Below are 25059 nucleotides of genomic sequence, written 5' to 3'. Positions count from 1 at the left end.
CCTTCTGCTGGGGTTACAGACACCTACCACTCTACCCAGTTTCCTCTGCTCTTTAACACTAAGTCAGGAAAGAATGCCAGTCCCTTTCACAGGTGGTAAGTGGAAGAGGAACTTGGATTCAGTTCCTTGACCTCTAACCTCAAGCCACCCAGTCCTGGGGTGTGCTCCTTGGCCAGGCCATTCCCACTTTATGAGCCGGCCCACCATCACCACATTGAGCTCTAACTAGATGGTTGTGATGGTGGAACCATCTGGATACATTAATACTTGATATTCCAACAAAGAAGATGACAGAGAAAGGCTGAGATGGGGGGAGGGGACTGGAGCTTGGGAGTACCAAAGTATAAATAGCAAATAAGGAGTGTGTTTATTTGAGGGAGACTATGAGGGACAGGAAGGCAGTGTGGCAGTGAGGCTGGTGTGGGATCACAGTGGCCGGGGAGAAGGGCGGGACTCCATTCTCTGGCAGCTTTTGCCATGGTCCCATGAGGGGCATCAAAGAAAGACTTTGACGAAGTCTACCAAGCGTGGATCCTTGTAGAGCTTTTCCTCCAGGGCCAAGTACTTCAGCGGAGCCAGCTCTTTGTGCCTGAGCAGAGGGAGGGAGGGAGGAGAAGGTGAGGGATAGTCAAGCTGTCAGTGATCCCAGGAGTCCTCCTGGCTCTGCCCCTTACCGATTGAGTCGCTGTTCCAAGATGCGGATTCGGAACATGGCCTGAGAGCAATAGCTGAGGTACAGGTCCTCGTCCTCGGCTGTCAGGGTTACCTGGTTCTCCTGGTACCATTGCTGCTTCTTCTGCAGTTCCTGGGTCTCCTGGGGGCGTAGGGAGATGAGCAGGGGCACAGTGTGAACTGATCCTCAGCCAGGCTCATAGATTACCAGGCAGCCCCTGTCCCACCTCCCATGGAGAAAGGCAGAGTTAGAGGATCACAAAAGATCTTGGGTTGGAACTACTGGAGTCATGATTCAAAGGACAGCATGTGCATGAAATCAGAACAGCCAAAACAGTCAGTCAGGGCGAGGGATGTGGCTTAGTGCATGACCCTGGGTTCCACCCCTAGCACCTCATACAAAATCAAAACGGCAGGGTGTGGTCATGCCACCTTTAATTCCAGTACTCACTAGGCAGAGCCAGATGTGAGTTTAAGGCCTGTCTGGTCTATATTGCAAGTTCCAGGCCAGCTGGGGCTACAGAATAGGACACTGTCTCAAAAAACAAAGCAAGGGTGTTGGCTGCTCTCCAGAGGACTGGGGTTCGATTCCCAGAACTCACATGGAGACTCACAATCATCTGAAATTCCAGTCCCAGGGGATTTGATGGCCTCTCCTGGCCGCTGAGGTCACTAGGTATTACACATGTGTATGTGTAATACACATGTGCAGACAAAACACCCCCATACACAAAACAGCAGCGTGACCTAGGCAAGTTGCGGAGATGCTCAGAGCCCCCAGTAACTCATCTCCAAACCTAAGAAGTATTGTGTCCAACCCCACCTGACTCTGCTCTGTGCATTCTGTGAAGGCCAAGACACTGTGTGGAGGCCGCATGGTATGCACCTCACCCGTCTCACAGAAATGGGCTAAGGACTAGGAGTTAATGTACCACCCATCAGTCTATCCACAAACCCGCCCATCCATTTCTTTATCTCTCGTCTGCCTATCTTACCTATCTATCCATCAGCCCATCGTTCATCAGTCCATCACCTGCTCACCACCCATCCATACATCCACATCCCACCTCTAAGCCTTACCCACGCCCGCCTGCCAACATAGCCAACTGCAGCCATCCATCCACTTCATCCATTCCCCCATCTACCCGCCTATCCGTGCATATTCACCTACCCGCCATCCACCCACTCATCCATCCAGTAACGAAGTGGGGAGAAGAAGTCAGATACTTGGAAGCCCCGGTGACAGACATACTCATCCACCCCTCTAGATCACACATCAGCAAGGCCCTAAGCAAAGATTTCGGGACCCATTTTCCGGCTAAGGACGGGGAGGTCACCTCCCCTGCCTTGGGCCACGGACCCACCTTCTCAAAGCGCGCCTGGATGAGGTTAGCCTTGTCGATGAGGCGCTGCTTGAAGTCGCTGAGACACTCGTCCTTGAGGCGCACAGCCTGCCAGCGTGTGAGCTTCTCGCCTGGAGGGAGCTGTGCCAGGAACGGGGCCAGGTAGTCCAGCTGGGCCTCCACTTGCCGCAGGTGCTCCTCGTGCAAGACACGCTCCTGTGGACCAGGGAACCAGCTGAGAGAGCACCATATCCTGGAGGCCTCCCGAGCAGCAACGGCACAAAGTCAGGCCCCAAAGTGAGGTCCCAAGCAGAGACTTCCTGGGAGAACTAAGTTCCTAAGGATCACCCCTTGACCCATGTTTAAGGGTGACGTGTAATTCCTGTTTCTGACGTGAATTCACATCTCAATCTGAGCCTCAGTTTCCTCCTCTGAAATCAGACCAGCTTAGATCTGGAAAGCACATACCCTGGGCCTGACAGTCCACAGCAGGTACTTACAGAGAATAGTGGTGATTAGCAAGATGCTAGACTCACAGCATTTTTCTCTTGCCCATGAGGCCCTACACGGAGCACACAGAAGCCAGAGAACCTGCAGACATAGGCTCTTGCCCCTCCCTATGAATCCAAGAACAATCCAAAGCCCAGCCTTGCCCAGTCAACTGCAAACTACTTTAAATGTCTGCCCTGCATGGTGAAGAGGATTTAGAAGCAAGCCTAGGAACTCAAATGGGTCCTCCCATCTGGAGGATGGGGTGTGGCCAAGCCCTGTGTTGCTGAGGCCTGGTGCTCAGTTTGTGCCTGAGTCAGTGGGCTGGACTCCCAGCTCGGGTCACAGCCTCGGTGGAAGCCCTGGCAGAGGTTCATTCTTTTCCCATGCAAGGTAGGCTTCAGGCTTTAGTTTGTCCACAGTCCTGGATAAGGACCTGGCCTGAACCCTAAGTGCCCTTCGGGGTGACCCATCAACACAGTCAGTGTGGCAGGTGACAGTCAACAAGAATACTCACCTGACATCACCAGTGACATCATCCCTTCCAAAGGACTCCCATGCTCTCCCTACCCTGGAGCCCTGCCTCCAGGGAAGGAGACCTGGGGAAAGCAGGGAAGCTCACCATGGCCTCCCGATACTCTTTGCTCTTCTCGTTGCGCTTGGTGTCATAGATGGAGATGCTCAGCGTATGTGCCTCCTCCTCCTCTTCCCTGAGCTTCAGGATCTCCAGCACCTTGATCGCACACAATGGCAGACGTGCACATCGAAGACCCTCTCTCCCTGCCACATCCGCCCTTCTGGGAGGACCTTACCTCCAGCTCTGACTCCCAGGCCTGATGTCGGGACAGCTTCTCTTCATTCTTCAGTTGAATCAAGGTCTCATACTGGTAGAGAAGTTTCTTGGTGTGCTCCATGGGCTCCACCTGGGACCAGAACCACCACAGTGACCGAGAGGCTGCAACTGGTCAGGTCTAGGGGCCCCTAGGCTTAAATCGACTACCTTTTTCTAGCTGGGTGACCTCAAGCAAGGTGATTAACCCTGCCACCTCCCGGATGGGTCCCTGGGATCTGGGTGTAGGCTCCCCAGAGGTGCAGGTGGGGACCACGAGGATGTCTCGGCCTGCTGGATCTGCAAGGAACAGATCCTCAGATGGGAAATAGGCGTATTCCCAGGGACAGAGATGGGTTTCCCTGTGGAGACTTAATGGGGGAGGAGTGGAGGAATCCACATGGGGTTTCCCAATTTGCAGAAAAGGCTGCAAGCAGGTTCCGGAATGTGTCCCCCCCGCCCCCCCCCCCGCCCCCTCCCCCCCCCGCCCCCCCCCCCCCCCCCCCCCCCCCCGCCGCCAGTCCCTGCCCCGTGCGGTCGCCAGCCCACCTCGAAGCTGATGCACATGTCCGGGGTCATGATGATCTTGTTGCCTTTGCTGTCCACCTCTGTGCGCCTCAGGAACTCACGCTTGGATGCAGTGATGTAGTCGTCGCGGCAGTGGTAGCGAAGCTGAATGCGCTCCTCCAGAATCAGAAACACACGCTCCGCCACGTCCTCATCAGCAGGCTTCGCTGGATTGCGGAAGAACCGTTCCGTGATTTTCTGTGTGGTCAGAACATGCAGAAGAGGGTAGGGGATTTCTGTGCATGCTCCGTGGACAGGAGCAAAAAAAAAAACAATCCAGATCCAGGAGTCTGGAGGTGGGGCCTGTTGATTAGATCCTTTTAACCAGGCAGTGCATTCTGTGACTCCCGTGGTTCTCGGGGTCTAGCCAGGTCAGCCTCGCATAGTGTGTTCTTCAGTTCCCTCCTCCACAAGACTCTGCTTGCCTGCTCCTAGCGATGGCGAGCTGCCACCTCTCCAGGAAGCCTATCCCATTACTAAATATTCCTTGCTGTGGAGATGAGCTTCTTTGGTGCATGGTCAGAAAGCTCAGTGGCCAAGAACTTGGTAGAAAACGGGGGTTCTAACCTTCATCTCAGATCTCAATAAAATTAAAGTCTCTCAGAACAAGTTGTGTGTGTGTGCCTTGGTGTGCATACATGCACTTGTGTGGTGACCAGAGACTGACACCTCTGATGTGTGTCACAGTGCTTGGCTGTTCTCATGGGTTCTGGGGAATCACACTCGGGTCTTCATGCTCTATGGAGTGAGCTATCCCTCAGCTCCGAGTTCACTGAGATAGGGTCTCAGACTGGCCTTGGACTCACTATGTAGCCAAGGGTTACCTTAAACCCTCGATCCTTCATCTACCACCTCTCAAGTGCTGGGATTAATTGTTCAACTAAGAATAAACCTACTAGTCCACAGTAATATTGGAGAGAAGTCATTTTGAGATATTTCCACATTTTTCTGGTTTCTCATATTTCCACATGTCTGGTCATAAGTGTGTATTACAATAAGGAAACAGCGCTTCTTTGTCTGGTGACTGGAACACAGCTTAGCTCTAGCAAGCTCAGGGTTTTACATTTGTTAAACTGCTTGTTTGACATTTAGAACCCTGGTAAAAATCACAGGCCTCGATCCCATCCCAGAACCAGGGTTTCCCCCATCCTGCTGAGCCTCTTTCGGCCAGAGAAGATGGGCAGCAGTCCCCGACCCAAGCATGCTCTCACCACCATGGGCCTCGGGTTGGACTCCGCGCTGTTCTGGGTGAGCTTCTTGACTCTGGGTCCAAAATTGATGTGGCGGTAGGAGAGGAAGTCTGAGCGCCCTTGATAGCATTCTGTCATGGTCATGGGCGTCTCCTCCCGCTTTATCAGGCCATCCACACGGATCATTTCATAGAATTCCATGACGCGGTCCATCTCGGGCAGCATAGTCTTGTATGAGTGCACTGGGGAGGGGAGGGGTTAGGGGGAAGGGAAGGGATGGAGTGAGCCTCAGCAGCTGTGGCAGCTGACTCTGCACCCAATCCCAGGCCCAGGGAGAGGGTAGCTCTTCAGTACACAGGAGCATTAGCCATGTGCCCAACCCCCACTCTCTGGATATTGTGGTTACATCTAATTCTTCGTTTTTACAAACAAGTCCATGAGGAGCATCTATGTCATGCCCTTATGGTTCTTGCTCAGTCTTCGCTAACAACAAATTCTCAGCAGAGGAATTACTGGGTCAAAATATGTGCACATTTTAAGGCCATTGTTGCTGGAGGTGGAACACAGGGCCTCAGGTGTTCTACCGCTGAGCTACATCCCCATATTAACACATTTCGCTTAATTATGCTTAAGAGTGGCCTGCCAAGTCACTAGGGAGTGGCTTTCTGCTGCTTCCAACCCCTGCCACATCTGGTTAGGACCATTTGTTCACACAAAAGCAGTGGTGTGGCCCCTTGTTGGTTTCATCTTGAAATGTTCAGCTCCCAAATGTAGTTCATGTGTTTCCGTGTGTTTGTTGGCTCCAGATTTTTCTCTGGTGAATTCTGGGGTAGGATATGGATCTTGGAAGGCATGCTCTTTCTTCTCAACCTCATGGACCCCTAGCCAAAGCCATACAGTGGGCACTCTGCCCTCTGCATTTGCCCTTGTCTGTGGTGTTCAGCTGCCCAACATTCTTAGACCCTTTACGTGTGACCCACACTGTGTACCCTCTTGTGGGGATTCCAGCTTGATCTCAGTCACAGGACTGCATGTGGCCCTGCCTTTGATTTTTCTGGGGAGCTGTTGGCCACAGTGTCTCCCTCTTCTGAGCTTCCTCAGCTGTCTGCACACCTCATTATGTTACAGAGGCAGAAGCAGTGTCCGTGCTTGCCACCTGAGGACCTTGCTGATACTTGGGGCTGGTTCTTCCCATCACGTATCATTATAGGTAAGACCCCCTCCCCCAGGGCTCTTGGCTTGCCCAGCAATGGGATCCACACACCACGCAGAGCTTGGGGATGGCCCGGCTTGAAGTAGTCCACGTTCAGGCCTGTGATCTTGTTTATATGCTTCAGCTCCAGCATGTCCTCACGGTTCTGGTACCACTCCTTTACCTCCAGAACCTTCGTGCCTGTGGGGGCCCAAAGATAGTTGCTGCAGGCAGACCAGCTCCTCTGGCCTCTGCCCCGCAGACACCAGAAAAGTAGAGGTGCTCTGCCCAGGGTGACCTAGCACAACATTTGGTTGTCCCCCATTCTGGCCCCCAAGGTGCCTTACACTGTATGTCTTCATAGATGGTGAGGCGGCACACCAGGCCATTGCTGTTGAGGTATGGAGACCACTTCTCCAGCTGGGCCTTCTTGTACTGGATCACTTTCTTTCCATTGGGGCAGCGGGTCTCAAACTCTGTGGATGCAGAGGGGGCTGGGGTCTCTCCTTCCACCCTTCCTAGCCGCTCATCCTTTTTCTGCATCACCTTTAAAGTCCCTCTAGGTCCAGAAACAACTCCAGGGAAGAAGAAAGTCGTCACTGGTGCTGGCTTCAACTCTTCCCAAGGTATCTAAGGCAGAATCCCAGCGCCACCCAAGAATCCTATCTGTGACCCAGCCACCCCTCACCCCTCACCCAGTGAGAACGGTATGCTAGAATGACTTCTGAGCCTTCAAGACCCAGCCCCAGGGCTCCCTATTTCTTGAACCCCATTTTGTCTCCATCCCTCATCTAGGCTGTGATGAGTACTCCACCTCAGGTTCCATGACCTCTTCTCTAGCACTTGTCACCTGCCGGAGCAGCCTGAATCCTTCTTCTGAGTCTAGGGGTTCCCAGATGGGTCTATGCAGACATGGAGCAGAAGGTAACCCACTCTCCTGCCTTCTTTGCCCATGCATCCCGGGGCCTGACCCTCTTACACTATCTACTACAGGTCCTGCCTGCGGTCTCCTCAGAACAGAGGATCTGAGGGAAAGAAAGAGGCCATGTTCCAGATTTTGGGAGTCATGTTAACAGTTCAGCTGTGTCCCAGATGGTGTCAGGCTCTGGGCACAGAGCTGGTGGGGTGTTGAGAGGGGTGGAGAAGAAGGCTCAGGAAGCCTCTGTGGCCTCTCTGTTGAGTTATGGCCATAGAACTCCCGGGGGCTGGGGACTGGTGAATGGCAGAGACCTTCAGGTGTGATCTCAATCTGGGTGACCCATGAAGGCGGCATGTCGAAGCTCTTCTCCTCCTCCTCTTTGGCCTGTGAGGAGAGGAGGTGGGGGCTGGCTAGGGCCTTGGAGGCCATAGCACAACTCTGTCCCCTCCCCCAGACCCAGCCTTGCTAAGGGGGCTGTCAGTTTCCCCGGAAGAGCCAGAAATAGGGACAGTGATCAGGATGGGGCAGAAGATGAGTCATCTTGGGCAGACCCCCATTCCCTGCTTGCCTGGTCTAAGATAGTGGTACCACCTACAGCCATGATGGCTGCTCAGAGAGGGGATTCATACCTTTAACTGTTATACCAGGTAAGGAGGGCTGGGAAAGTTCCTCATCCACACTAAGCTAAGGTTTCCTTAGCTGTTTCCTGGGAGGGCTCAAGGATGTCATGAATAATGCCCGGAGCTCTGCCTGGCTGTCTATCCCTGGTCTGGGCTGTGCACTCAGGCCTGGTCTAGACAAATGACCCTCAAACCAGGCTCAAGACTTTCCATGTGTACACTTCCTGCCAAAACAATGCTTAGCCCTTGTTCATCTAACTATGACTTCTTTCAGGGACACAGAAGGTGAGCAGCAGGCATGGGCAGAAGTTCTTGAGACAGCCCAGAAATCCCAGGGTCCCACGGCTGAGGGCTGCCTCTCAGGCTGTAGCATCTGTCCATGTTGGAGACAATAAGAGATGTGACAGGGCCTCCAGAAAGTGGGCTCCCCACTTGGATTTGCCTGCCCGGCACACCACTGGTCCGTGCCCACGGCCAGCAGGGGGCGCCGGTGCTCGGAAATGAGGAGTTGGAGAACAGGGTGACTCAGTCATTCTCAGGCAGCTCCCAGAGCTGGACGTCACCACTGAGAACCCAGCTGTGCTGGACCGTTCAGGTCCAGCTCCCAGCTCTCTCACTTCCTGGGTGGGTCCTTTGGTGCCTGATTTTGCCTGCTGTCTATAAGCTGTCAGTCTCCCAGGCACAGGAGATTTAAATGAGTCAGCTCAGAGTCCATGCCAAAGCAGAGCCCGTCCCTCAGTGTTGTCTTTTGTTGGGAGCACCGCTCAACCTCCCCCTAAAATTGCACACCAAACCCTCACCCCAATATCTATGAATCTGGTTGCATTTGGAAGTAAGGTCTTTAGGGAAGAGGCAACAAAGACTAAATGGTGTCTTTAGGTGGCTTCTTAAATATGCTAAGGATTCTTATAAAACAAGGAGATTAGGACAGAGATTCCTAGAGAGAGGGCCAGATAAAACACAACACTGATGGCCATCAGCAAACCCAGAGGATCTCAGAAGAAACCAGCTCTACCAGCACCTTGATCCTGAAATTCCAACCTCCAGTAGTGTGGGACCCCCAGTTTGTAACACTTCGTTATGGCAGTGCTAGACGCATAAAAACACCTGTTACTGTCGCTGTGGATACCAGACTATGACCCTCACCTACTTTTACACATAACGGAAATTGAAGATCCCAAAGCCAGGGGAATTTGCCTGCTGGGCTCCTAGTCTCGAATTTCTCATTCAAGGCTTCATGCAGGAAGCGCGCGCGCACGCGCGCGCACACACACACACACACACACACACACACACACCTTGTTGGGAGATGACGGAAGGAAGGCTGATGAGGGGATACCCCAGGCCTGTGGTCTTTAGAAGACCTAATAGGACAGGAAGGAAAGCCCTTGCTTGATAGACAGTCATAATGTGACTAAGGAGGAGCTAGCAGAGTGGCCAGTCCCGGGGCTCCCACTCTAAAGAGCACCCCAACCCTTGAGCGGGGCTCCAGATGGAAGAGACTGAATTCAGGTACTGTCAACACACTGGGAAGTCCTAGGCTGCTCACTGGATGTACCCGGACCTCTGTTTACCCATCTGGAAAATGAGAGCTCAGGCCCTGCTGCTTGGAAGAATGTATGATTCTGGACTTCCCCATACATGGACATGTTTTCAGGGGTGTCTGTCAGGCTGCCTGATGCAAAACAGGTGAAGCCCCTCAACCCCCGCTCAGGCCACCAGACTCACCAGATCGTCTACATCATCATCATCGTCCAGGCCTTCGTCATCCTCCTCAGTCAAGGACAGGTGAGGCTTGTCGGTCCCCAAGAGCATATATTCCCATCTCACAGGGTCTCCCAGGTCGAAGACCAAGTCCTGATGGAGAGGGAACCAACTGAATGCACCCCTGCACCCCATGCCTGGGACAATAGAAACAGCTGTTCCCAGAGGCCTGCAGGGGCTGTGCGGAACATTCGGTCTCTAAGAGTCCAGCCTCATTCTTCATCTCAACAGGGAAAACAGGCCCCACTCCCATCCCATCGACCCATCTCCAGAGAAACTTCACAGCATGTCCAGAGGAGACTCGTCAGTGCCCTGTCCTGGGGACAGACCTGTATATGCCACTATGGGGCATCTCTGAGAAGACAAACTATTAGGAAATGATTGGGGTAAAGTGAGCCTCCTTGGTTTTTCTTTCTGTTTTTGTTTGCCCCAGACCAGGGAGGCAGGAGCCAACTGCTACTCGGGACCCAGGACGATGCAAGAAATCTCAGAAGAAACCAGCTCTGCCAGGACCTCAGTCCTGGATCTCCAGTCTCCAGAATTGTAAGACAAAGAATTTTTGTTATTTAAGACCCTACTCGTGGGGAAGAAACATTGAAACGTGGATTGGAATGTGGATGAGAGTGCAGTCAGGGGAGTGATATGTGACTAACTCATTGCGGGGTTGTTTTGCATGGGCAAGTGGCAATTCTGGGAGGGGAAGTGGTGTGTTCAACTTCTCCAGGAAGCATCTATTGTATGCCAGGCCCGTATTGTATGCCTAGGAACGCACACAGAGCAATCGATACAGACCAGGTCTCCAATCCCAGGCACTTCCTGTCCAGCGGAAGGGAAAAGCAACAAGCCACTGGACTCGAACTCAGACCTCAGGCCTCCAAGTCCTGTGCTCTGTTGTTATGCCCAGTGTCCGCCACTCCTGACTGGTTAGAACCTTGTTGCAATGTACTGGTCCGAGGGATGACTGTGGCCCAGTGGGAGACAGGCAGAGTGGACATGCTTCCCCTATGTGGTCTATAGCCGTGTCGGTGAGTGGAAGTTGAATTCCTGGGATAGAAAGACACCTGTCTCAGCACTCGACCTGACTCGTCTGATCCCAGGGTCTCTCGGCCCTTATCTCCCTCACAGAAAACGATACGCAGAAGGCAGAAATAGGTCCTGGGCATTTGACGAGTGTCAGCTTTGTTAACTCGTGCGACAGGTAAGGACACTGACACCCAAATCAATGACATTTATCCCACCCTACACAGACGATGCAGAGCCAAAGCTGCCTTCCTCGGGACCAGGCTCACAATGAACACATGCTCAGTGCTAACGGCCCTTCTGAGATGACTGTAGTTCTTCAGGCCCTCCTCCAGCCTGCAGGTCCTCATCTTGTCCTTCGACCCCCACCACTGCTCTCGTATATACCACACCAGTGCCATGGGAAGGACATTTGTGGCAGGTGGAAGGGAGGCGAGGGAGCCAGTACTGAGTCACCAAATAGGAGTGTGGAAGAAGAGACCGTGACACTGGACAGCGTGGACCCTGCTAAAATAGCGCTGGGACTTTGTGCCCTCTGAGAACCTTGACTATAAAGGAAGATGTTATTTCAAAAACAAACAACGGGTACCACAATAATTAAGAAGCTGTGCTGGGGATGAGGCTCAGGGGTAGAGGGCTCATCTAGCGTTTGTGAGGCCTAGGTTCAGTCTGCCACTGAGGAAAACAAATGAAGAAGTCAGGATTCATGAGGAGAAGCTTGAACGATGTTCCCGGTTTGGGATCATTTTCTCCAGGTAGGGGTCCAAAGCAGTTCAGAGACTGAGCAGTGTTTCTGGGAGGGGTGGGGTGTAGCTCAGTTAGTAGGATGCTTGCCTAACATGGGAGCCCTGGGAGCCCTCCTCAGACCCACATAAACTAGGCATGGTGGCACAGGCCTGTGATCCCAGTTTAGGAGTTGGAGGCAGGAGAGCTGATGCTCGGCAGTTCAAGGTTATCCTTGATAATATGGTAAGTCCAAGGCTAGCTCGGGATGCCTGCGACTTTATCAAACAGAAGGAGGAGAAGGAAGAAGAGGAAGAGGAGGAGAAGGAGGAGGGAGAGGAGGAGAAGGAAACAGCTTTCAGTTTATCCACAACACTAAGGGGCAGAAATCAGAATGCAGAGTCCTCCAAAGGGGAAAAAGGTGACAAATGCCCCAGACTCTGCTTTGGGACTTTGATGGGCCGCACCAAGGGAGTAAAGATAGCGCAAAGGCTCAGTTAAAGTTCTCTGGGATTGCTAGATCTCCTCGTTTTCCACCAGAATCTCTGCAGAAAAATTACGACATCTAAGCACTCAGTTACCTCCAAAAAAATTTCATATGTAGCTTTTAGTAACATGCACACACATACACACATGGGACATTTGAGTGTGTGCTTGCAAAGGGAAGACTGGTTTTCTCCAACGGAATCTCACTCACTAGGTATGCGAACCACACTACACACAGTAGAGGCTGGCACAGAATGGGATTTTTGATCTCATAATGCTTTGTTCATTTCGTTTTGTTTTTAGCATTACAGGTCTTTTGTGTGTATATTATAGTTTCTGACTTTGTGTTTTTATGGGATTTTTATGTATGTGAATTGTGTATGTGTGTGTATGTGTGTGTTTCTTATGTTTTCTCTTTGGCTCTTTTCTTCTGTTTGTTTTGTCCTAATCTGCTTTATTTTTTATTTTATCTTATCCTTTTCTTCTTCTTATTATAATTATTTTAGATGCCTGCTTATTCTAATAAGAAAGAGAAAGCAGAGGGGCTGGAGAGATGACTCAGAGGCTAAGAGCACTGGCTGCCCTTCCAGAGGTCCTGAGTTCAATTCTCAGCAACTACATGGTGTCTCACAACCTTCTGTAATGGGATTGGGTGCCCTATTCTGGCCTTCAGGCATACATACATCCAGAACACTGTATACAAAATAAATAGATAAATCGAGAAAGAGAGAGAGAGAGAGAGAGAGAGAGAGAGAGAGAGGACATGGGAAAGGGGAAATTAATCTAGGCAAAGCCTCTCACCAGCTGAGAAGCCAGATTCCAGTACAATGAACATTTGTCGTGACGCTGAAAGAGAGAGAGAAAGCCTGTGGATGTTGGTGGGTAGGGGGTAGAAAGGATCTGGGAGACGCTGGAGGGGGAAACATAATAAGAATATATTGTGTGAGAAAATTTTATTTACGTATTTATTTTTGAGATAGGGTCTTTCTGTGTAGACCTGGCTGGCTTCTGACACAGAGAGCCTCCTGCCTCTGCCTCCCGAGTGCTAGGATTAAAGGTGTGCACCACTATGCCCAGCTTAAAAATGTATTTTCAATTAAAATAAAAAATTTCAAATTTGAAGATGTACATAGAAAAATGATAGCTATAAACTTAATTTTATCAAAAAATAATAGTCAGTATACATGGTCTAAGCACCATAAGCAGAAACTGAGAATGTCAAAATGGATAAAGGAAAGGCCCAACAATACACACTTAAATTTAGAAAATACAAACAGAGTTTTGAAAAAGGCAAAGCTAGCCCATGGTAGCATAAACCAAAAGAAATCCAGAGAACCTATATTTATGGATTGTAGATAGATTTCTAGAATGTGTAAAGCAAACAGCAATAGAAGACACAGAAATCCAACATTATAATCCAAGTTTTAGATAATGTGAATAATTTTAGAATCTAGAAAACCAGCAAAGACATTGAAGAGCTGAGCACCAGCAACTGACTTGTGTTCATTGACATGCAATAGGACATTCCACCCAACCTCAAAGAGCAGACGACTCGTCAAATGCACAGAACGTTTAAGATACAAAAACCAAGCCATGGTAAGAAGGTGGGGATTGCATGGTCATCATTCTCTAACAATCACAGAATTAACACTGAAATAAAAAATCGGTCACCCGGAAATATCTACATGTCTATGAGTGAAACACCACTTTTTGTTTTGTTTTTGGATTTTGGTTTTTCAAGACAGGGTTTGTCGGTATGGTCCTGGCAATCCGCCTGTCCCTGTCTTCCTAGTGCTGGAACCAAAGGCATGAGCCACCACCACCTGTCTGAAACATCACATTTTAAAATGACTTGTGGATCAGGGGATAAAGGAAAAGAAAAGTGAGAGAAAATTCTGAGCTGAACAAAAGCAAGTTCACAAGCTGTTGAAATGTATAGGATGCCAGTGGAGGAGCTCGCTAACGGAATGAAGGTCTTTACCAGAAAAACTGGCCCAGAGTCATTACTTCGATTTCTACCTTAAGAAACTAATTAATGAAATTTAAAGCAAGCATTAGAAAATAATAAGGATCAGAGTAGAAATAAATGAAACAAACCTATAGGGGAAAAAATAACAAAACCAAACACGGTTTATTGACAATTCTAACAGTATTGATAAGCCTCTTGCTAGATTCACTAGGAGAAAAAAAATATTTGTACATTATCAGTGCCAATAGAGAGCGTAGAGTCACCACTATGGGCTCTAAAACATCTAAAGGAAAATAAGGAGTGAATATCAACATATTATAGCAATAATTTGAAAATATAAATAAAGGGGATAAAGTTTTCCAAAGGACAGAAACTACCAGAACTCACTAAAGAATAAATGCCCTGGGCTGGGAGTGTGCGGATTGATGCTAGAGCCCTTGGCTGGAATACACAAGGCTGTGGGTTCCATCCCCAGAACTGTCAGAAAAAAAACCAAATTATCCAAACTGAATGTGTACTTTAATACATTTCTACAGAGAAAACTCTAAACCCAGATGGCTTCCGAGGAAGAAACAATAGTGATTCTATAGAAAGACACCTAGCAAGGTGTTTTTTTTTCAAAGCCTTTTATTTACGTGTATGTGCCACTGTGTGAGTATGTCAAGCGTGTTGCAGATGCCCTCAGAGTCCAGAAGAGTGTTGGATCCCCCGAGTTGGAGTTACAGGCAGTTGTAAGCTCCCTGATGTGGGTGCTGGGAACTGAACTCTGGCCCTCGGCAGATGTAGGAAAGAACAGGACTCGATCTTAACCTCTGCACCATCTCTCCAGCTCCCTGAGAAGGTTTTAAAATGATCTCGCGGGTAGAAAAGCCCTGGAGTCTTTCTAATTTTTAGAGTTAATGAGCAGGCTTAAAACTTCCTGAATATGAGGACAGTGCAAAAATCAGCTGTAGTTTCAAAACAATGCAGCACGCGAGCTACCCAAAAGACAGCTAATATGAGAAGAGAGGAAACAGGGTGGCTTCGGTGCACACACCTGTAATCTCAGCTTCAGAAGGCTAAGACAGAGGCCACCCCGTCTCAAACTCCCAAACAAGTAAATAGGAGTATTGGTAAGGAGTAGGAGGGCGTCCGGACTCTCACACAATGCTGGAGGTGGGGGCTATAAGTCGATGCAGTCATTTTCTGCAAACGGGAAGAATCTGACTCTCCTGGGTCCTGATCAATCAGAAGCATGCATACGTATTCACTGAAATGCGGGTAGGGAAATGCTCGCTGCAGTGCTATCCCAAATAGTCCCATGCTGGAAACAACTGAAACACGCCACTCTAAAATAGAAAAATAAGTGCTGGTGTGCTTCAAGAAGAGGGAATTAATAAGCAATGAAAACTAACCAAGCACTGCACACAGAAAAGAAGATGGGTGAATCTCACAAGCATCTCCGTGACTTCACAAACCCAACACAAAGAATGCACACTGTATATAACTCAGTTGATGAGCTGTCCTAAATCAGAATAAACTGATGGACACTGTAAGAAGTCAGCACAGACTCTGTCCCCATAGCCAAGCCCACTCGCCCACACCCCCACCCTTCACTGATGGCTCCAATCAGACTGTCCTCTCCCTGTGGACCTTGGCATCCTTTTCAAGTGAAGAATGTAGGTTTGTATAAAGGAACTTTTCATCATTTTTGTAGTGCTGGGGGATCAGCCCAGAGCCTACACGTGCTAGGCACCTGCTGTACCATTGAACGAGTGGCTGGAAGGATTACTGGATGGGAGGGGGCAGGTCCTGGATATGTAGGGGAGTTCATTTGCACAAACCAATCCAGTAAGACCTACATTTAAGATTGAGCACCTCTTTGTAAACGTGTGTGTGTGGGGGTGTGAATATGGAGGTCAGAAGACAGCTTGCAGAAATCAATTCTCTCCTTCTACCATGTGGGTCCTTAGTATCTAACTCAGGGCCTTAGGGTTGGTGGCAAGCATTTTTACCCACTGAGCATCCTAGCAGCCCTTGTCTGTGCTGTTTATGCCTTAACGGACAAGTATGCATTTGGGAGTGGGGGCAGGTAGGAACTGAACACGGAGGGTCTGAGTTATGGGTCATAGTCTCTCTTAGTCTGGGTGCAGGAAGTAGGGCCTGATCAGCTTACAGACGGTGGACAGGGAGCTTAGCGCTTCAGGTGTACGCACATTGCGGCGTGGGTGTTATCCTTCCGCCCAAAGTCCATTCACACAAACTAACAGCCAGCCAGTTAAAAGGGATACACACAACAAAACTGGAGATGTTCATCTTGCCAGAAAGACCATTAATAGGCAGGAATGTAGGTTCTGGGGCCTCCTGATGTCAGGGATGGTAGCAAGGCCGCCCCTGGCCCCCATCCCTGGTCACACCCTGCACCCACGCACCTTGCAGCAGTTCCAACAGTCCTGCATGTTGATCCAGTAATTCTTGTGGTTCCAGAGGCTCTCGATGCCCAGGAAGTGGTCATCCTTGGTGCTGTAACTGCGCGCTGTCAGTGGGTCAATGAAGAAGCTCTCGGGCACCTCGCGCTTCCCGGCCAGCACCAGGACCCAGGCATGCACCCGCAGTCCATGCAGGGGGTCGGGCTTCGCCTTCTCTTCCTCCTACACAGGAAAGGTGGGTGACCACCAGCCAAGGGGATCTCTCTTTCTATCTCCGCTCCTAGGCCCAATGTTTCAACGGGTAAAATGGAAGGGGCGACCAGATCTGTGGTTCATTCTGCGGAGTGATTGTACCCTGGGTGAGATTTTCTCCAAAGAAAGGCAATGTGTTCTACGGGTAAGGAGAGCTTTGGTGAATCATAAGAGAAGGCCTTATGGCCCTAGTATGTTATCCCTTGAGGGCAGGGAGGAGGGGGTACCGTGAAGAGTCATGCCAGGGTGCAGTGCCGTTTACACCCACCAAGAGGCGCTCTTCCTCCTCCCTGCGCTGCTTCTCTTCCCTGTTCTTGATCTCCAGCAGTCTCTTGAACTCCTGTTCCTGCTCAAACTTGCTGGTCAGGTCCCGGGGCGGCTTGACTGCGTACTTCTTAGGCATTGCCTTCTCTTTCTTCTGGACTGTCTGTCACCCAACAAGAGAGGAAAGTCCAACTCCCACCCACATCCTTCACGGGGCCTACCCTGACAGAAGAGGGAGCTGCAGTATAGAAAGGAGTGGGGTGGGGCGGGGTCCTCTCTACAGATCATGCCTAGCTGTACAGCGGAGAGCCCTCAGGATCTCCCCATCAGTCTTGCATAGGAAACTGTTAATGGGAAGGGGAGTCTTATTACCCTGCTGACCAGGCTGGCCTGGATCCCAGCCAGAAGGTGGAGCAGATAGTCAGGGGTCAGAGTTTTCAGGGGTTATCCTTGGAAGGTTCATACATTGACTCCAAGTTCAAATTTTCTGGGCCAGGAAGGAAAGGCCTCTCTCTCTCTGAGTGTGTGTGTGTGTGTGTGTGTGTGTGTGTGTGTGTGTGTGTATGTGTGTGTGTATTTCTTCATGTATATGCATGCACATGTGTATATAAATATGTACAAAATGAAGACCTATGTTCCCGGGAAGGAACTCTCCAGGCGCTGTGGAAGCGGGCTTGTGACCGTAAAAGAAATGCAATCTCCAGTCTTGGGAATCAGACTCGGGTTTCCATCCCTGGATCTCCATCCTCCAAAAAATGTCATCACAGTTTGGTAGCTCAAACATGGTAACACTTGCTTTTGGGCCACGCCCTTTTATAAGAATGATAACTCCAACTACACAGGGCTGTCATCAGTAGCCACCGAGTCAACCCATGCCCACATTAAACCTGCAGCGGAGACAAGAAGACCAGGAGGTGTGAGCTCAGAGACCACGGAAGGAAAAGACAGAAGACGGCATTTGTGCAGTGTGCTTTGCTGCCGGGTGGCACACATCTTTAATGCCAGCACTTGGGAGACAGAGACAAGGGAATCTCTGTGAATTCGAGGCCAGTCTGGTCTATAGAGCGAGTTCCAGGACAGGCTCCAAAGCTGTCAAGAGAGACCCTGTCTCAGAAAAACAAAACAAAACAAACAAACAAACAAAACACCCCCATCATTTGCTCATCCTTTGCGTGGTGGTTTGAATAAAAATGGCCCCATAGGTCCGCAGGGAATGGCACTATTAGGAGGTGTGGTCTTGTTGGAGGAAATGTTTCAGTGGGGTGGACTTTGAGGTTTCAAATTCTCAAACCAAGCCCAGTGTCACACAGTATCTTCCTGCTGCCTGCTGATCAGGATGTAGAGCTCTTGGCTCCTTCTCCAGCACCCTATCCGCCTGTGAGCCATCATGTTTCCTACCATTTCAATAACAGACTAAACCTCTGAATCTGTAAGCCAGCCCCAAATAATTGTTTTCCTTATTAAGAGTTGCCATGGCCATGGTGTCTCTTCATGCAATAGAAACCCTAACTGAGACACCTTGCTTGGTGAACCAGGCCTGAGTGAACAGTCTGCCTGGCACCTCTCCCTCTTCCTCAATCTCCTGGTTAGTGCTTCAGGCCTCTGGGTCTCCATCCTTCAGCTGCAGAGGGGCCTGACTCTTGTCACAAAGCCCTGGAATCCACCCAGGGAGTGGGAAGCTCTTGTGGGCATAGTACGGTGTTTTTCCAAACATAGATTTGTGTGTGTGTGTGTGTGTGTGTGTGTGTGTGTGTGTGTGATTCTGGCGTGAAACATACGCACAAAAATGCCTTCACGGATGCCTGTTACCCACAACCGTAGCCACACGCATGCTCAGTATTTCCATGCTAATTTTAACACTGTTAAAGTTTAAAAAGTTCTTCTTTTATTTGCATAAACTCTGGTTATCATCAGATTCTTAATCAGCAGACAGAAAACTCAACTCCTGCTCACTGGGGGAAGTGGTAACGTTTCCCCCCGTTAAATGGGATACTTTGGGGCTAGGGATGCAGCTCAGACTAGCGTTCTTGCCTAGCATGCGCGAGGTTCTCAGGTCCACCCTGGAACCACAAAGGGTGTGAGTGTTTTGGGAGGGCTGAGAATCAAGCACTCACTTGGCCATTGTTTCCCACCATTAAAACCACCGGATAGGATTTTACCAGATGCAAGCGGAAGCGGGTAGGCTTGTGATGGTTAGAGATAAGGTAGAAGCCATGTGAGTCGTAACTCTTGCCCAGTGGCAGCACTGTGTCTTAAACTGAGCTAGGACAAAGGCGGGAGGGACAGCAGCTGGGAGAAGTGAGCTCTGGGTGGTGCTGAGGACAGAGAAATCTCCAAGGGACTAAAACAGGGGGTCTGGAGCGACAGAGATGTGTAGTGATGGGGTAGGAACCCATGAGTGTAAGGACAGCCTGGATGGGGGACCTGCTTCTCTAAGGGTGGCCGGACAGGGACTTAGTCTTCTAAGGTTGGCCAGGGAAGGGACACAATCCTCACGCCCCTAAGGGTGGCCAGGTCAGAGACCCAGTTCTTGCTTCTCCAAGCGTGGTCAGGGCAGACCCTGATCCTCTCAGGCAGATGGGCAGCCTGGACACTTTGCATACAGGAGGGGTACCCAGCATACCTCTTTGGCCTTTATGGTGAGCGGGCACACTTCTCTTGTCAGGTCCATGAGGCAGAGGTCCAGGGAGCCATAGCCGTTGACGCAGTAGGCGTCGTAGCCAGAGCCAATGAGCATGGAGCAGAGCAGGGTGCTGAAGTCGAAGCAGTTCCCCTTCTGGCACTTGAGCACAGTGGTCGAGGAATACAGGTGCGTGGGCTGAGCACAGGACACCCGTCAGCTCAGCCAGACCCCTCGCCACTCACCACCCACCTGTCGGGGTAGGGGCCCTGGGTGCATCAGGAGCCTCTTGAGGACCTGGCACAAACAGACCCATGCCACCCACACGTGACTGCCGTTTTAAGGAACTGGTGGCTCTCCTCCGAAGCTCTCCCCTCCATCCTTCTCATCCTCCTATCAGCGCTCGCTCCATTATTCGCCCCTCTTTCCTGTCTCCTTTCTTAATGAAAAGCTGACTGAATCTTTCAGAAGCCCAAAGATGAGGCTGCAGGCTAGAGGCAGCTTGCTATGCCCCGCTTTTTTGTGCCTCCTGAAATAAAAAAGGGAGACGGAGGCAGACTCCACCAGATGGGGGGGCCAGGCTTGCTGTGTATCCTCAGGCCAGTGGTTGCCTCTCTGTGCCTTTCCCCTACAGGGGTCTGAAGACTGGAGCTTGCCTGATTCCTGTTGCCCAGACTTGTACTAAACCTGCTGGGCTTAGCCCATGCAGCCAGGAAGTAGCACTCACCGGCTTGAGTGGGTCAACCAGGGGAACCATGGTGAGGAAGTCAGACACAAACTGGGCGCAGGTGTCCCAGTTGTAGAGTTCGGGGTAGGGCATCAATGTCGGCCTCAGGGTGGTGCTCACGAACTTCTGAAAGTGAGAAATCATGCAAGCGACCGTGTGGGACAGGGACGTATGAGTATCCGTGCCTGGTTGGCCCAGCCTTCTTCCCTGACTTCCCAGGGGGACCCTGAAGAGGCCCGGCTCACTGGTCTCAGGGTGGGGAGCAGTCCCTTGCTGGGAAGGTCGAGCATTGGCCACTGGAGGTGGCAATGGCTGAGATGCACCTATTCACAGCACTAACTTATTCTGGATCTGAGCCGGAAGGACTGGGGGAAAAGCCCTCCCTCCAAGCTCAGAGAGGCCAGGTAAATTGCCTAAGGTCTAGAGGAGATAGACGTCCAACCAGGTTCAGGCCCTTGTAGAGCCTACAGAGGTTTTGAGGAGGGGTAGCTGGTGACCAGAGTGGTCTCCAGTAGCAGGTGACAGCACCTCAAGGAAAGGACAAAGAAGCAGGACAAAGTGGGGGCAGAGCACGTCCTAAAACCTGGCACAGGGTTCTTGCTCCCTCCACATGACCCCAGGCACCTCCCTGAACCTCTCCGGTTCCTCAGGTCTCCTCATCTACGCCTGTTCTATACCCAGGAGAGTTTCATTCAGGCGTGTGAGGTCTCCTAGCATGTGCTAGTAAGACAGAGCTGAAAGCCATGGCTTGCTCAAGGCTAGCCTGGGCTACATAGTAAGACTCAAGATCAAAAGAAGAAGCCTGGGGATGTAGCTCAGTGACAGGGTGGTAGCCCCACTTCCAGTTTGGGCCCCAGACCCGCATTTCCCTGGAGTCATCTCCTCCAGCTCCCGACAGGCCAGCACTGGTGGGAGAGCTGGGTGTGCCTTCCTCCACCCTCTCTGCCCCTCCTCTGGCCCCGCTCTCCAAGTCCCAGGCTTACAGGCACATTGCACTCATTTAGCGGGTGCAAGAAGAGAGGCACGCGGTCTGGGCACAGGTGGCTGTACTGGCGGGAGAAGTTGTCCGCCACTTGCAGCAGGTGCTCCTCCTTGGGTGAGTTGCTAGTGTAGGAAGCAGGCAGCTTGGTGACATCAATGAGGGCCTTGTTTATGATCCTGTGTCCAAGCAGGGAAGGCAAAGTTCCGAGTGAGGCCATGCTTGGCACCCCAGGAACCCCCAAAGCACTTGAGCTGTCTTTGACTTTGTCTTTTCTTCATTTAATCCTCACAACTACACAGAGACAGTATCACTACTCACACTTCCGCTTTTACATAAATAGAAGGTGAGTCGTCTGGAAGTAGACCCTCAAACTGAACCTCATTCCTCCATGGCCACCCTCCTGGCTTAGGTGCCACTATTTTGCCTTGGTCCTTCCTGTGCCTGGTCCTTTCTAACTGTGCCAGGGCTGCTAGGTGGACAGCCCCAGTACTGATACTCACGAGTACTCGGCTGGGGTGGGGATCTCAATGGCTGTTAGCTTCTTCTCCAGGTCTTGAAGCTCGTCCTGGGTCAGGATGGATTCCTCTTTGCTCACTTCAGCTGTCTTCATCATCCGCTCCATCTTTTCAGCCCATTCTGCCCGTTCAGCGGCTTCCTCACGCTCAGCCGCCTCCTCCTCCTCTACTTTTTCTCTCAGGACCTCCATCCTGATGTCTCTGGATAACTAAGATAAATATGTCTGTAGGGAAAAGCAGATATTCTCAAAATGGCATGGACAGCCAGAAAGAAGTCAAGACAACCTGTACTTGCCAAGGGGCCTGGGGTTGCTCTCCTCCACCTGGGCATGCAGAGGACCTGGGGATGCTCTCTCTCCATCTGTGCATGCAGAGGGGCCTGGGGATGCTCTCCTCCACCTGGACATGCAGAGGGGCCTGGGGATGCTCTCTTCCACCTGGCCATGCAGAGGGTCCATGGGATGCTATCCTCCACCTGGCCATGCAGAGGGCCTGGGGATGCTCTCTCTCTCCATCTGTGCATGCAGAGGGGCCTGGGGATGCTCTCCTCCACCTGGGCATGCAGAGGGGCCTAGGGATGCTCTCCTCCACCTGGGCATGCAGAGGGCCTGGGGATGCTCTCCTCCACCTGGCCATGCAGAGGGCCTGGGGATGCTCTCCTCCACCTGGGCATGCAGAGAGCCTGGGGATGCTATCCTCCACCTGGCCATGCAGAGGGTCCATGGGATGCTATCCTCCACCTGGTCATGCAGAGGGCCTGGGGATGCTCTCCTCCACCTGGGCATGCAGAGGGCCTGGGGATGCTCTCCTCCACCTGGGCACGCAGAGGGGCCTGGGGATGCTTCTCCTCATAGAGGAGGAACAGCGTCACATGGAAGCATCCCTTCCACCTGGAAGGAAGTCTCCATTTGGTGCTAGCCCATCTCTAATACCTTTTAATACAAATCTCCCTTAGAACAAAGACAATGAACTGGACATAGTGATGCATGCCTATAATCCCAGCTCTTGAGAGGATGAAGCAGGAAGAGTTTAAATTCCAGACTAACCTGAGTTACATAGCCAAGCCCCTTCTCAACAAACATCAGACAAGGTCAGTGTCAGGTTACCCAAAGTTATTAATGAGGCTTTGATGGCCACCGTCTCTTTCTAGCAAATGACACTAATGCTGTAGGGATTGCTAAATACAGTTTTCTATTTAGGTATATTGACGACATTCAATAAGTCAATGCGTTTCCTGGATTAAAGGAAATTGTTTAAAATAGCAAGGCAAAACAAAATAGAGACCCACAAAATAGCAGGTAAATGAAATCTCATCTTGCTGCAATGGAAACTGAGGCAAAGCTTGCACAGACTTGCAGGGCTGGAGAGTTGGCTCAGTGGATAAGAACACCTACTGCTCCTCCAGAGGACCTGGGTTCAGTTCCCTGCACACTCATGTGGCTCACAAACATCTGTAACTCCAGTCTCAGGGGATCTGATGCCCTCTTCTGGCCTTCATGGGCACTGCATGCATGTATGGACGCTGACCTCCATCCCCATCCCCATCCCCATCCCCATCCCCAGACACACACACACACACACACACACACACACACACACACACACACACACACGAAATTTAAGACCTTTAAGACCATCTTTTTAAAAGGCAGAGTTACTGCTAAGGCATGTAGAGGGTGATGACAGCCCAGAGGACAGCTACCATCCTGTGACACACAGGATGCTATATGAGCCACAGAGGAAGACCTCACTAAGATTCACAGTCACCAAACCCAAAGATCTGCCCCTTTCCGCACCACAGAGTACCAGGTTTGAATTGGGGCAGCAAGGTGCCGGGTTTGAAGCGTTCCATTTCCTGGCCTCTCTGGCAATGAGGTCTTGGAGAAGACATGGCCCAGCTGTGACCACTAATATGTGAGAAGAGAGGCCATTAGAGGGCAGCAAGTATACAACCTTGGTTCTTTGACCATTTTATGCTTGGGACAGTCACACCAAGTGGGAGGTGCGGGAGACATTGGTAAGGGCCATTTGGCGTACCAAGGCTGCCTGCTAAGGACAGGGGGTAGTGAGTCAGGTTCCCAGGGTTGTAAGTCGTGAGCCTAGGACCACTCCCAGACTTCCAACTCATGTAGACCTTGGCCTCTGCTTGGTGTCTGCTCCCTGCTACCCAACACCATTGCACCTGTCTGGCCTCTGCCTTGCACCTCAGGCCTCTCCTCCACTCCCCTTTCAGGTCTCCTATCAGTAGAACAGAAGCCCCCACCCGCTGGAAGCGGTGCAGGCAGGACAGCAGTCAGGACGAGAGAGAAAGAGGATCCAGACTTGTTCTCAGCTCAGAGAGAGGAGTCAGACTAAGGACCAGGCTGATGGGCTGGGATCTGGCTGAGTGGTAGTGCACTTGCCCAGTGTGCATGAGCCTCTGAGTTCCATCTCCAGCTCTGCAAATGAGACTCTTGCAGAGGAAGGCGTGGATTGCCAGGCCAGACTGAGCCACAGGGAGAGATGAGGGCAGTATTTACTATTTTTTTTTGTCTCAGCTAGTAGTTCCTGCTGGGGCTCACAGGCCACGCCCCACCCCTTTCTAGCCCCCATTTCCCTTTCTGCAATGCAGAAGGGGAGCAGGTACTGCCAGTCCAGTTCTGATATTCTGTGCTCTAGGACTCTGGAAGGCCTGAGTGCCTATGGCTAGATTCAGTCTGCCTGAATCCTAGCTGAGGCCTTGGGTCCAGCAGGCCTATTCAGTACTCCTGTTCCTGGGGACAGACCTCCAGCCAAGCAGCATGGTCTGGTTAGCAAAGCTCCTTGCCTGCCTCTTGGGCACAGGGGAGATAACCAAGGAGGGGATAATACCTTCTAAGACATCCACAGCTCTCTAGACACTTCCTATGTGACAAGCCCCAGGGCTATAAAAAAAAAATGATATCCTTCATCCTTAAGTGACAGTGATGTAGTTAGTCCTACGCAACCCACTCTACAGGCAAGAATACCGAGAACTGGAGAGCCTAAGAGAGCCATCCAATTACAGCTAGCACAGAACAGGTCTTTGACCGGAACCCATGCAAGACAGAGGAGTCGTAGAAGAGAAGGGGGTGGGAAATGGGTTGCAAGGAAAGAAACATGACAGAAAGAAGGTATCAGTGGGCAGGCCAGTTCCAGCTGGGGCTCAAGGTCACAAACTGGGTCATCAGAGCAGATGGGTCCAGACCTGCAACACTACTCCCCATGCAGGCCACCTTCTCAGCTACTGACATACCCACAGCGTCCTTCCTGGAACCTCTTCCCAGCAGCAACCTTCTCCTCCCCACAAAATAGCCCCCCCCCCCCCCCCCCCCCCCCCGCCAGCTTTTATCAGACAGGCCCGGGCTGGAAGGACCCAAGAAGTACTCTGTTATCCACCCCTGCCGCCCCTGTTCCTCCTCTTCCCTATCTCCACCCCCACCACACACCAGTTCCCAGATCCCTCCTTACCCTCCAAGAACAATCTTACTATCTGTTAGTTGTCTCCATG

The 25059-nt window shown here is 51.1% G+C and overlaps 1 protein-coding gene across 1 annotated transcript; it reads right to left on the bottom strand.

Annotated features, from left to right (window-relative positions):
* Positions 1-348: 348 nt before the first annotated feature.
* On the bottom strand, positions 349-25059 carry Drc7 (dynein regulatory complex subunit 7). Its single transcript, XM_048431895.3, has 18 exons — positions 25020-25059; positions 21537-21775; positions 21038-21212; positions 20055-20180; positions 19331-19525; positions 16712-16870; positions 16195-16413; positions 9550-9678; positions 7513-7585; positions 6630-6758; positions 6355-6483; positions 5112-5332; positions 3883-4098; positions 3317-3427; positions 3127-3237; positions 2037-2231; positions 675-814; positions 349-589 (listed from the first exon to the last, which is right to left on the bottom strand). Exons 2-18 carry the CDS (start codon positions 21740-21742, stop codon positions 496-498), a joined length of 2628 nt encoding a protein of 875 aa, XP_048287852.3. The 5' UTR covers positions 21743-21775; positions 25020-25059; the 3' UTR covers positions 349-495.

The sequence above is a fragment of the Myodes glareolus genome, chromosome 22, assembly GCF_982192425.1.
Source record: "Myodes glareolus chromosome 22, mMyoGla1.1, whole genome shotgun sequence".
Lineage (NCBI taxonomy): Eukaryota > Metazoa > Chordata > Mammalia > Rodentia > Cricetidae > Myodes > Myodes glareolus.
Note: the sequence above shows the minus strand (reverse complement) of the source record. Positions and strands in the feature narration are given on the sequence as shown.

What these genes read in the sequence shown, in the direction of transcription:
- Drc7 (XM_048431895.3), bottom strand. Translation starts at nt 21,742, where the DNA reads ATGGAGGTCCTGAGAGAAAAAGTAGAGGAGGAGGAGGCGGCTGAGCGT. An exon ending in CCTGGGAGTCAGAGCTGGAG is followed by an intron (nt 3,238 to 3,316) that starts GTAAGGTCCTCC and finishes TGTGCGATCAAG; the next exon opens with GTGCTGGAGATCCTGAAGCT. An exon ending in TTGGAACAGCGACTCAATCG is followed by an intron (nt 590 to 674) that starts GTAAGGGGCAGA and finishes CCCTCTGCTCAG; the next exon opens with GCACAAAGAGCTGGCTCCGC.